General features: G+C 48.1%; 1 protein-coding gene across 1 annotated transcript; it reads right to left on the reverse strand.

Annotated features, from left to right (window-relative positions):
• Positions 1 to 3682: 3682 nt before the first annotated feature.
• On the reverse strand, positions 3683 to 4667 carry LOC131397747 (zinc finger protein 599-like). The gene is made up of 2 exons (XM_058530802.1): positions 4007 to 4667; positions 3683 to 3708 (listed from the first exon to the last, which is right to left on the reverse strand). The coding sequence occupies exons 1-2, from the start codon at positions 4665 to 4667 to the stop codon at positions 3683 to 3685; spliced, it is 687 nt and encodes a 228-aa protein (XP_058386785.1).
• Between the last annotated feature and the right edge of the window lie 8764 nt (positions 4668 to 13431).

A 13431-nucleotide genomic window follows, 5' to 3' on the forward strand; every position in this document is an offset into this window, starting at 1 on the left:
AACATAATAAACATAAAATAAGTCTTGGGGATGTAATATACAGCATGGTGACTATGGTTAATAATACTGTATTTAAAAAACATAATAAAAAGATTTAAAAACATAATAAAAAGATAACTTGCTTGCCAGTGTCTGTGTACTCAAATTAAACGGTGCTCTAATTCAGTGGTTCCCAAACCAGTAGCATCAGTATCACCTCGGAATTTGTTAAAAATGCACGTACAAGGCCCCATTCCACCATCAGTCCATAGCCTGAACCTGCAGCTCCTAAGAGAGCACTAAATCCTGGAGAAGTATGGAAACAGATCACCGAGGCCTAGGAGATATCCCCACAGAGGAGCACAACTGAAGAAACATAATGAAGACAAAATTTCACAATCACTTCTGCCTATATTCCATGCCCAAAGCTGATTTACATGGCCCACATAAGGGAAGCTGGGTGTCCACAAGGAGAAAATTGGAGAGCGTTTACCCAGATTCTAATTCAATCCATCAGATATCCATTTTATTATGCCTCCTACACATTCAGCATTATTATCCTTTGGGTGATAACCCCAAACTCCATGCCTCCATCTTAGTATTTCTGTTCCTAACCTAAGATCAGAAGGCTGTACAACAAAATAAGTTACTTGTTGCCATTCACTCCCAATATCACTATGGTTCTGGAACACAGTGGAAAGGCCTATCCAAGGATCTGAAGAATAAAACCCTGCCAACCTAGATTTCTATAAATGTCAAAACTGTCTTTCAAGAAAGAGTATGAAATAAGACTTATTTCAAGCCCAAATGAGAAATCTAATGGAAGATTAACACACAAAATGAAATCCTAAATGTTATATTTAAGGACTTTGGAAAGTGATCCCAGAAGAAATAATTGCAATGACAGAAGGAATGAGGTCCCAAGAGGGGAATGCCTTTGTGGATTGACTCAACTGCTTATTATTGCATTAAATATGAATAACATTTCCTTGTGGAGTTACAATGATGGAATTAACATGCATAGTCTCAACACATATACCAAGATAGGACATATTGGTTAATCTTCTAAGCCCCTTATATTGCCTGGGAAGAAAGAAAAGGCATCTATAGCTCTGTGCTTTCTGTTCTGTGTAAGTGTTTGTACATTTTGGCTTAAACAATAGCAAACAGAATCAGAGTATATGCTTTGCAAACTAGAATAAGGAAAATCTGGATTGTAAGTAATTAATAGAAAGTTTATTTTTAAAGGACCAGAAAAACAACAGGTGAGGCAAAACAATCCACAAAATAAGATGACATATTTAAACCCAAATATATCAACTATTACATTAAATAAGTATGGAATAAATTAACAGTTAATACTTTTCGATGGCTCAAAACTCCCTTTACAAGGGATTGAATTTTCATCAATAAATTTCAAGCACAGGTTTTGAATTTCCATTCAAAGCACAACTAACATTCCATGGCATCCTCAGCCACCCCATCTGCACTAATGGGAAAGAAAGCAGGGGGCAGAGAAGAATGCCCTGGCTGTGGCTGGTGGGGAACCAAGACCTTAAACTGAAGGTCACCAGAACCCATGAACAAGCTTCTTAAGGCCTAAAATCAGCTGAGTTGTCATTGGGACCTGCGGTATATTTTTACCAGCAAATCCCACCAGCACATCTCCTGGTAAGGAAGGAAAAGGATGGCACAAAGGGGTGACAATCATTTTAACAATAGCTGACATTGAAGTATATCCAACCACCCAACACCACGACAGGCATTTTACAACACCATCCTTTAACCTGCACAACAACCTGGTGAGGTGGGTCTGTCAACACTCGCTCCTTTCATAATGAAGCTGAGGCTTCCAGTGGTCATTAGATTGCCCAGTTTACAGGGGAGGAAACTGAGAACTCAAAAGGTCCCCGAGTCGCCCTGAGTCATGACCACTGATAAGCCGCACAGCTGAGAACAGTGCCTGCAGTGATGCAGGTCTCATCGCTGTCCTACACGCCTCCTGCCCAAAGCTGTCTAATCTAGGCGGGCTGGCGCCCCTTCTGGGTCAGAGAAATAAGGCCATGGAAAATTCAACTGCCCATGTACCATTAGGGGGACAAAGATGAGTCCTGTCATTTCTGTGTCCAAGAAAGGGAGCCTTCAGCTTTCACTCCCTCAGTCAACACACATGCTAGGTGCTGATTGAGAAACTGGAACACAATGACAGGCCACGTGTCACATTCCTACGGATGCAAAGGGCTCTCTCTTGAGGACTGAGGAGAGAAAAGTCATTCCCTTCATTCCAATTATTTACACGTCCTGTTGGCTCCACCTCCTAACATGTCCCAGGTCATCCTCTCCCCACCATCTCCAATGCCACGATCCTGGGCTAGTCCACTGTCAACGCACTCCTGGAACACACAGTGGCCTCCATACTCTCTCCCACATCAGTTCTTGACCCTCCGCAGTCCATTCTCTACACAGCAGCCAAACGGCAAGTTAGAGACAAATAAGATCATCCCACTGTCCTGCTGAATCCCTTCCTCAGCTTCTCAGGACAGTTAGAATAAAATTCATGTTTCTCAGCATGGCCTACAAAGCCCTGTGCACCTGGCCCTGCTCCCTCCATCTTACTGCCCACCACGAATCTCCTCCAGACACACTGGCCTTCAGGGCTTTCCTCCAACAGGCCTAGGTCTTGCCTGCCTCAGGGTCTTGGCACATGCTGTTCCCTCTGTCAGGAATGCTCTTCTCCATATTTGAGCTGGGGCTCCTCCCTCCCTCGTGGGTCTGCATGGTATTGTCCTGCGTATGCCGTCTGTTCCTCTTCCTGTGCTTTACAGTTTAATGTACACCTTCCCACTTTTACAGACAAGAAGAGAGGCCTGTGGGGAAGCGACATGACCAAGGTCACCCAGCTGGTGAAGGGCACAGCTCAGAAGTGTCAGAATCCCACTTCTCCCCTGAGTCCAAGCTCTTAGGCACTGGACCACGCTTCCTGATGCACATCTGTCCTCCACGCCTAAGTTTTCCCTGCTCGTCATTATGCTCCATGGAGACCACAGACACATTATGGTCACAGCAGGAGAGTTGCTACCCCACACCTCACGTTATCACGTGTGTTTCCCATTCTAGAAAGCAAGGCCCATGTCTCAGTCACCCATGTATCTCCACAACACAGGACACTGTGTGGGTAATGGCGATCAAGGATGGGGTTCTCGGGCCGGCCCGGTGGCGCAAGTGGTTAAGTGCGTGCGCTCTGCTGCGGTGGCCTGGGGTTCGCCGGTTCGGATCCTGGGCATGCACCCACGCACCGCTTGTCGAGCCACGCTGTGGCGGCGTCCCATATAAAGTAGAGGAAGATGGGCATGGCTATTAGCCCAAAGCCAGTCTTCCCCAGCAAAAAGAGGAGGATTGGCAGATGTTAGCTCAGGGCCGATCTTCCTCACATACACAGAAAAAAAGGATGAGGTTCTCAAAACTGCTGCCCATCATACCAGCAAGAGCACAGCAGGTCCCTCGGAACACAGAGAATGAGATGGGGAGACATGGACCATGAAAGAAGGGGATCCTTCATCCACTGGGATGCACATCACTCCTGCTTTGGGATAAACTGAGGCCCAGGTCTCTGAGTGAGCCACATGATAGCAATAGAGCTCTCAGGTGTGGAAAGGAGGTCTGTCTGCTGAGAACCAAGTTGTGTTTTGGGAGAGACTGGCTTCTAGTCTCTGCAGTGCAAGGGCTCAGCTACAGGTAAAGGTAACGCCATGGTCACAGCACAGACTGTGCATATGAGGGAGGACAGGGTTCTCTTAGGTATGAACTCTCAAATGCCAAGTCATATTTTTCCTCTGGCAGTATGATTAGCCACAATAGTTACTTTAAAGAGGTCTGTCCCCAGTATGAGTTCTCTGATGTTGACTGAGGCCTGCTTTCTGGTAAAAGGCCTTCCCACATCTGTTACACTTGTAGGATTTCACTCCCCTGTGAATCTTTTGATGGGTAGTGAGGGTTGAGCTATAGCTGTAGGTCTTTCCACACTCACTGCACTCATAGGGCTTCTCCCTAGAGTGACACCTCATGTGTCGAGTTACTGAAGAGCTGTCACAAAAGGCTTTCCCACATTCTTTGCACTCAAAGGGTTTTTCCCCAGTGTGGGTTCTATTATGCCGAATAAAATCAGAGAGGTGGGCGAAGGCCTTTCCACATTCACTGCACACATAGGGCTTCTCTCCACTGTGAGTACGCTGGTGCTCTGTGAGGTGTGACCTGCGGCTGAAGGCCTTCCCACACTCCATGCACTCAAAGGGCTTCTCTCCACTGTGAATCCGCTGGTGCTCTGCGAGGTGTGACCTACGGCTGAAGGCTTTTCCGCACTCCATGCACTCATAGGGCTTCTCTCCAACGTGAACGCTGTAGTGTTCAGTGAGGTCTGCCTTCTTGAGAAAGGCCTTCCCACACTTTCTGCATTTACAGAGTTTTACTTTAGTGTGAATCTGCTGATGTTGAAGAAGGCGGCAATTCTTGATAAACCCTTTCCCACAGTCCTTGCATTTGTAGGAGTTCTTCCCTCCGTGAATCAAGGGATCTTTCCTTGATCCGCGTGATTCACACTCACGGCGAGGGTCTCCTGGAGAGGTGAGCTCCTGGAAATTGTTTGAGCACAGACTGTCAGCTGTTCCCAAATCATCACCTTCAGGGATCATCTTTCCAAGGGGGGTTTCCTTGAGGGGGACTGTCCCTGCCCTCAAGTGCCCTCTCTGCTTTTCTGATGGTCCTTCCTGTTCCCTGGCTTGCCCCAAAATGGAAACCATGGAGTCTTCCTGAGTCAGTGACCTGTGGAATGAGCACCCCTCAAACAAGGATGGCTGAGAAGCAGTAGGCTCTATGGTCTTGGATTTTGCTTTGCCACCTGAAGGGAATTCAATACACAAAAGAAGCCTATTAGTGATGCCAACATAGAAGAAACAAAACCACCAAGCCCGTGGGAAAAGGCAGGTGGCAACAGTCCCGCTGATACCCGCTGGGTTTTCACATCTCTCAAACTCAGGTTGGTGTTTTTTTTTTTTTACTGGTCCTTGGATTCTTGACACCTTTAAAGGGACAACCTTGAGGAGAATCTGGGGCAGGGGCCAGAGTGGAGTCCCTTCTTCAATGTCCAGAGGGGAAAGAAATGATAACACTGTGTGTGCTGTGTTTGTTCTAAGAAAGAATGCTATGTGGTGCTAAGAACACAGCGAAGGGGGCATCTAAAGCAGCCCAGATAAGACGGAGAGAGACACTGGTGGAGGCTTCCCAGAAGAGGTGTCTTGAGAGCTGAGTCCTCAAGAAGCAGGAGGAGTTACCAGATATGGAAAGTGAGAGGGCACTGCAGGCAAAGGAGACCGAGTGTACAACGGGGCAGAGTCTAGAGAGAATCTGGATGCCCAGGGAACTGCAGGGCATGAGAGGATGCTGGGGGTAGACAGAGATACAGACAGGGTGCCGACTGGCAAGGTTCAGATGGGTGACAGTGAGGACAGCCGTGCCCACTCCCAGGACAGGGCCTACAAGGCTGAGGGTAAGCAGGACCTGGGGGACATATCAGATCAACTGTGCATGAGGAACAGTTAGGTGACTATAAAACAGACAAGATCTAGAGAGAGAAACCTTAAATATTTACTAGAAGATATTAATCTATGCAAATAGAGAAATTAATAACAAAGTTATCAATTCTCCTCAAATCTATCCGTAAGTTCATTACCACTCCAGAGAACAGGATTTTCCATGAAACTTGACAAGTGGATTCTAGAATTTACATGGAAGAGTCAAGGGCCAAGAATATCACTGAAAAAAGAATAAGGAGAGGGGACTTGCTCTCCCAGGTGGTAGGCTCATGATGAAATTACAGACATCAAGACACTGTGATATTGGCACAGATATAGAAAAACTGGCAATAGAAAATAATAGTGCTCAGCAACAGATTCATGAATATATAGAGCTTTCTTATACAGCAGAGGTAGCCTAGCAGATTAGTGGAAAAGAAGGGATGATATCACAAATGGAGCAAAAAAATTGGTTTCCCTCATGGGGAAAAGTTACTGTATTTCTACCTCACACCATACACAAAGACAATTCCATATTCATTACAACTTAAATGGAAAAAGTCAAATTTAAAATATATTCATAAGCAATAGGAAATGAGTATCTTTTTGACCTCGGTGTAGGGAAAGATTCCTAGCAAGACACGAAAAGCTGGAATCATAAAACAAAAGATAAATGGATCTGAATAAACAAAATATGAATTTCTTTTAATCAAAGATACTTTAAAGAAAATAAAAAGACAAGCTAAACTCTAGTAGAATACAACTGCAGCCCATATAAGGGGTAAAAGATTAGTATCAGGAATATACAAAAACTGACAAATCAAAAAGAGAAGAGCAGCCATCTTAATAGAAAAATGGGCAAAAAAATCATGAACCGACATTAAGAAAAGACACACATGTGGCCACTAAAGAAATGAAGATTTTCTCAACCGTCTGAGTAACGAAGGGCTGCAAAACACAACTACGGTGAGATCCTCTTTATACCTATTTGATTGACAAAAATAAAGGCACCTGGCAATATCAACTATTGGAGAGGATGTGGGTCAACGGAATCTCGCAGACACTGCTGGGGGAAGAGAAAATTATTATAACCCCTTCAGAAAACAATGGGTATCATCTTAATATTTCAAGTACCTAGTCATCCAAAATTCCACTCCTAGGAACATTATCAAGAGAAACTTCTGCACATATGCATGAGGACACCTGTATAAGAATTTCCATGGCAGCACTGTTTGTAAGAGTGAAAAACTGGAAAAAAAGTCAATGTCCAAGAGAATGAATACTTTGTGGTATATTCACACAAAAGCATATGTACAGCTGAAGAACATGAGTAAATCACAGCTATATCTATTATAAACATTAGTAACATAATACTGAATGAAAAAGCCAGGCCCAGATAACTATAGAATACTCTTTTTATAAAGTTTATAAAAAATCTATACAACATATTGTGTAAGTGTACACACATACATAGACACAGGTATGATGAAACAATTTAAAAAAGTAATGGACTGAACATTTAGATGAAGTGGACTGACCAAAAAACAAAACATACCAAAACTGACACAAGAAAAAATAGAAAATTTGAATAGCCCTACATCTACAAGGATATTGATTTTGTAATAACAACTTCCCACAGATGAAGCAATGAATAATAAATCCAAATTCTGGAGAATGGTTATCTCTGTGCTGGAGGTATGGGGATAAGAAAGAAGCACATCAGTATCAGTGCTGTGGTCCCGAGAATCCCCTCTAAAGTGCCACAAAGAAAAATGAAATGACAGGAAGCACTGACAAGAATGTGGAGCAATGGAACTCATACACAGCTGGTGGAGTGTGGGACGGTCAACCATGCTGAACATTGTTTGGTGGTTTCTCTTAAAAAGCTGAATATACACCTATGCCATGTCCGAGCCAGTCCAGTCCTGGGTACATGCCCACCAGAACTGCTCATGCAGTGATGCGCCTAACATCCATAAAAGGAAAACAGCCCAGATGTCCATCAACCAGAGAATGGATAAATAAACTGCAAATATTACTACAATGACATATTACACAGCATCAAAGTATCAAACTCCAACGATCTGCAACCACATGAATGAATCTCATACACATACTGATGATCAACAGAAGACAGGCAGAACACATACTGAGAGGTTCCATTTATATCCACTCAGGAACAGTGAGAACTCACTGACGGTGTTCAAGTATGGGTGGTTACCTCTGTAGGAGGTAGTCTTGACTTGGAGGGCTCATGAGGAGCCTCCTAAGGTCTGTGTCTTGACGTGAACGGTGGTTACTTGGATTTATTCATGTGTAAAAATTAATCAAGCTAAACCCTTAAGATTTATGTGCATTACTGTGTGTACATTACTCTTCAGTTAAAAAAATAGAAGAAAAGAAATAATGGATAAAGGGAATGTTTGGAAGTCCAGTGTAGACATTTCTTACAAGAATGAACCATCTCCTCTAAGAAGTTGGTTGTACAGATAGTCACACCAATAAGAGGCAATTCTAGAGCTAAGGAAGGAAATAAGAGAAGAAAAGAGTTCCCAAGGAGGAGGGAGAAGGTGTGACCTAGACCCTGGTGCACGAACTGGTCACGGCTGGGGGCAAGACCTCTTCTGTGGAGGTGAGGAGAGGCTGCAGGCAGCAATCAGATGTGGAGGAGTCTGAAAGGGGTGAGAAGCAAGAAGGAGAAGTAAGCAATCTTTATTTCCAACATGAATTTGGTCACAGGCTGAGACGTCAGTGGCGGGGGGAGTGGGGACGATTTGGAATAAGGTGAGTGGCCGGGAGAGCTGCTGCAGGAGACAGAGCTGGGCAGAGGCACAAGCAGATGGGAGACAACAGGCTGTGTTCGCATCATGCAGATGAGAGATGACGAGAGAGCTGGACCAGGGTGCTGGTGGTGGAGCTCGGGAGGGCATGGCAGGCTGGACTCAGGAGGTGAGGGTGACGTAAACTGGGGAGGACTTGGGGCTGGCTGGATGAGGGGTCTGATGGAGACAGAGGTACTGAGGGGTCATTCAAGGTTGTTTCTGGCCTTCTCAGCTTCTCAGATGGCAGGGCCATTCACTAAAACTGGTGTCCCCAGCGAGGTCCCAACAAGAAGCTTTCATAGAATTTCAGAGGCAGCAGTTCCCTCCCGGTCGCTGCAGCGACCCCCACTGCCCAGCTCCTGGCCACTCACCTGGCGAGGTGCTTTGTGAGAGGCCTCCCCTCACCGTCTGTAGCGCCTGCCCAGGCTCCGGCAGGGAGATCAGCTCTGGTTTGGGAGCGGGAGACCCTTTTCATGGAGATGCAAGACAAAGGTGATTTGTAAAGACAAAACAGAACCTCCCTACAGAGTGTGGTATTTAGGACAGGGACGGTTTCAGCATGATGTTGCTCCCACGCGAGCAAAGACAATGCTGACCTATGGCCTGGAACCCAGGCCCCAACACCATCCTTGGGTGAAAAGGCTGCAGAGGGTCGTGCTGGCTGTCTACACAACACCCTCCATCCTGCAGACCCATGCTGTGCAGGTGCGCACCCCTTCCACACACAGCCGTGGGGCCCTGGGAAAGGGATGCCTCCCTCCACAGCTGTTTCCTAATTAATCTAAGTCAGTGGGTTGTACCCTCCCTGTGTCTCACCAGGGGATGCCTGGTCCTCACTACAGACCAGTTCAAACTCAATCTCTGGGTGAGGCCTGGGCATCAGGAGTTTCCAAAGCCCCCTGGGTGATTCTGGCATCCAGGGAGCGATGAGAGCCCTGGTCTCCATCAACTTGCAAATGGTGCCCCAATCAGGAGCCTGAGGCAGACGGTGACTGAAGCCCATCATTCGCTCAGAACAGGAAGCCTTGATTGTGGAGGGAAGAAAAGCGTGAACAAGGGGTTCTGCAGCCCCACTCAATGCTGCAGCCTTCTGGGGCCTGTGAGGGACCCAGACAAGGCCAAAGCAGACCCCTGCACCAGGAAGAGGGGGCAAGAAAGCAGAGAAGGGGGTTGGCCTCAGGAACGTGCCATAGTCCACAGGCAGCTAAGCCGGGGTTTGACACCAGGCCTGGTTCCAAAGCCCAGCCTACTGAGCATCGCACTGGGGAGAGAAGGGCTCACAGAGCCTGTGTGGAGCCAGCAGCTGGAAGAAAGCGGGCCGTTGAGGTAGGGGTGGGATGTGAGTGGGAGGAGTTAACTGTTAGGGACCAGGGGACGAGGGGAGGGGCCAACTTGGTGATCCTCAAACTTGGCCATTGTAGGAAGCACAAAAAGAGTACACAAGGGAAACCTACACGGTGCCTCTGGTGAACGAAGACATTTACACAGACACCAAGTGGCGTCTCCTCTCAGCGTCACTTCACAAAGGGAAGGGCTTTTACCACCAAGGCAGGCAGAGGATGGCAGCTCACTGTGAAGGGGCAGCTTCCAAGTTGAGCTTAAATTTTAGCATTTAGCTCCCTGAGAAACTCAGAGCAACGGCCGTATTTTCCTTACACAGTGGGGCAGGCGGGCCTGCTGGGGGCTGGGAATGCTCCAAAGATTGATCCAGCACAAGTCCCCCTAGTAGGTACATGAGTAAAACATGCATTGGGCTGGATACTTAAGACTGTACTTTACTGAAATAATAATATCAGAGATATAATTATACCACTGAGTAATGTATAGGTTAATTAAAATAATCATAATAAAAAATTTGCTCCAAAGTCTGATTGTTGCCTTTGGGCAGGAGGTCCCCAGACGGGAGAGAACTGGGTTTGGAGTCAGGCGGCTTTGGGAAAACACTGCACCTCACAGGGACGTCATGAGGATTCAATGAGCAGAGCAGGGCACATGCCTGGAATGGGCCTGATACGGTATCAGTGCTCAGGGGACATTAGCTGTGACTACTTGTTACTAATGGCTTCTCTTTAAACAAAACCACTTTTTAGTTTTCTTAAATCAATTTCTTCAAAAAGAGAATCTCGTATCACTCAAAAATGGGAATAAGTTTCCCTTGCCACAAAGGAAAGGTTACCATCAAAACACAACATTGAGGGGCCGACCCAGTGGCGTGGTGACTAAGCGTGCGCACTCCAATTCGGTGGCCCAGCGTTCGCAGGTTCGGATTCCAGGTACGAACCTATGCACTGCTTATCAAGCCATGCTGTGGCAGGCGTCCCACATAAAATAGAGGAAGATGGGCATAGATATTAGCTCAGTGCCAATCTTACTCAGCAAAAAGAGGAGGATTGGCAACAGATGTTAGCTCAGGGCTGATCTTCCTCAGAAAAACAAAAACACACACACAACGATGAAATCAAAATGATGCTCTAAGTCCCAGCAAGCTCATGCAGACCATGCAGGGACAGAAGAGTGGGAGGCTGCTCCCTCTGTTGAAGGAGAAATCAGCAACCATTGTGAAAGACATGAACCGAGACACTCTCCAGACAGGAATCAAGAGAGAAACGGCTTTCTTGGGGTGCCCATCAAAGCCACCTGGTGATACATCTGTGTGTCCTCTAAAATCATCTGCAGTCCCAGCGGAGAGTGTGGCTTAGGCCGCGGGAAAGAAGGGATGGTCATACGGACACCAAGGGCCCAAAGGGCCTCTTCATTGAGACTGTGTTGTTTACAAGGGAGGAGGCACCAATTGGGGACCGGCCTGACTCTCCCCCTTCTTGGACGACCAGTCCCTCACCCATGACCCTGCTAACTGGGCTGTGGGGTCATCTGACTCAACCAGGCTGGCTCAGTCAGCTCCCTCTCGTGGGAATCTTTAATAAGGACCCCAGGCTGAGCATGGCCAGGCACTGGGGTGAGAGGTTGAGGGAAGTGCTTCCTGTCACACAAACACCTCCCCAGAGAAGGCATGATTTAAACATGCAGAGAAAAGGAAAGGAAGACAAGAAGTCCAAGAGTCTGAGAGCAAGGGCTGAGGTGCCCACCCCCACCAGAGCTGCTGTGCAAAGACAGTGACACGAGCAGACCCAGAGAGAGAGGCCAGGACGACAGACCCAGAGCCGGGCACAATGGTGCTTCCTCCCAGTTCCGGAACGCGGTTCCTCAGGGCATCCTGCTCCTGGGTCTGCCAGACACCCCCCTTTCGTTCCACGCAGGGGACTGTGTTTCTTGCCCAATGATCCCTGGTGGAGACAAAGGGAGAGCAGGCCAGAGGAGGTGAGTCCAGAACATGGCAGGGACTGAGGGGAGAGGGCGGGTGGCTCCAGAGGCCTTCTCCACCAGCCAGGCCTTGAGAGAGAGGACGGAAGCAAGAAGCAGGCTGCAGGTCCCGCGCATGGAGGCGAGGAGAAGCCTTACCCAGAGAGGCCAGGAGACGGCAGGTGTCCAGCATCACCTTCCAGTAGAGGGTTCTCTGAGCCCGGTCCAGTAATGCCCACTCCTCCCGGGTGAAGGTCACCACTACATCCTTGAAGGTCACTAGTGCCTGGAAAGTCAAACACAATAGCATCATGCACCTTGTGCTGTTGGATGGGACCAGAGCCTGTCACTCAGTCACTGCTGAGGTGCAGAGAGACCCAGGCCCGAATCACCCAGCCTTGCTGAGGGCCGAGCTCTGTGCTGGGCTTAAGGGGGAGGTGGACGTGGCTGAGAGAAAAGGCTTCATGGTGGAAACCATGGAGAATGACAGACAATGGCGTGCCCGTGAGGACTGTCGGCGCAGACAGTAAGCGCTCTGGGACATCAGAGGACCGGGGAAAATGACGATGACAATTCCAACAATGAAAACAGCAGCAGCAGCAGCAGCTGAGCCTCCCTGGTCCTTGCTGTGCGCCTGCAGGGGGCTGAGGGCTTCACAGACCCGGGTGCAGGGATTAAATGTCCCCAGCTCTGGAGCAGACTCCCAGGTTTGAATTCAACCTCTTGAATGGACACTGGCCTGCTGTGTGACCTTGGGGAAGCCACTTCATGTCTCTGAGCCTCAATTTCCCCCATTAGTATAATAATAATTCTCACTTCATCTGGTTGTTGTGAGAATTCAAGAGAAGCAAACATGCATCCCTGGCTCAAGACAGTGCTCTGCATATGTTGTTACTTTTATTCACCCTTCCTCAGCCACGGAGGAGGTAAACGCCATCATCAGCTCCAAGTCACGGTCAGCGAGCTGAGGCTCAGGGAGCTCTAGTGAGTTGCCCAGAGAGTGAACATCTGGTAAATGATCACGACTCTCCCCGCACCCAAGACCCGTCTCAGCAGGTAGGCGGAGCCTTTGGCCACCACAAGGGCCTCTCGTGCCTCTTTGAACAACTCTGCCCTCACTGCCTCTGTCCACGAGGTTCCCTCTGCCTGGGGTGGCTCCCCTTGCCCTCCTTGTTCCCAAGCTCATCTGCAGGAGAAAGCACTGCCCACCTCACAAAGTGTAACTGAGGTATCACCCTCAGGCTTCCCCAGCCCACTGTGGCTGGGAACACAGGCTCTGGTAGCTGATGGACAAGCTGTGAGTTTCAACTACTAAAGAGCTGTGTGGCCTCGGGCAGGTAACCAAACGTCTCTGAACCTCTTCTGTAAAGCAGGGATGATAACAGAACCTGACTCTGAGGAGGTGGGGACTGACGGAGAGGAAACATAACTGTCCCTCTGAGCAAATCAAGGGCCCAGTGACAGCCCACTCTTATTGCTGTTTCCTTAGGATTATTTGTCCTCTTTGCTCCTCAAGCACCCTGAAAATCTCAACCCAGCTCTCAACTCTGCACAAAAATGCCAGCTCCCAAGCACAAGGGTGCTGGGGCAGGGCGTGGGGGTGGGGAGCTTTAGCAAGAACAGCAAGACAGCAGGTCTTGAGGGCAGTGAGCCAGGGAGGAAGGAAGGCAAGACATGGGGGCAGGCACAGGGGAGTCGGAGGGACAGCTGCAGCAGGCCATGGGGGGCTGAAGGTATTCTAGGTGTGGTGAGAGCCCACAAGG

This window comes from Diceros bicornis, chromosome 34 (genome assembly GCF_020826845.1).
Source record: "Diceros bicornis minor isolate mBicDic1 chromosome 34, mDicBic1.mat.cur, whole genome shotgun sequence".
NCBI lineage: Eukaryota > Metazoa > Chordata > Mammalia > Perissodactyla > Rhinocerotidae > Diceros > Diceros bicornis.

Bases quoted from the DNA above. Each gene is read 5' to 3' on its own strand.
- LOC131397747 (XM_058530802.1), bottom strand. From the start codon at position 4,667: ATGATCCCTGAAGGTGATGATTTGGGAACAGCTGACAGTCTGTGCTCA. The intron at 3,709-4,006 runs GTGAGTGTGGAA...CTTTACCTGTAG, and splicing joins GGAGAAGCCCTATGAGTGCA to CTGAGCCCTTGCACTGCAGA.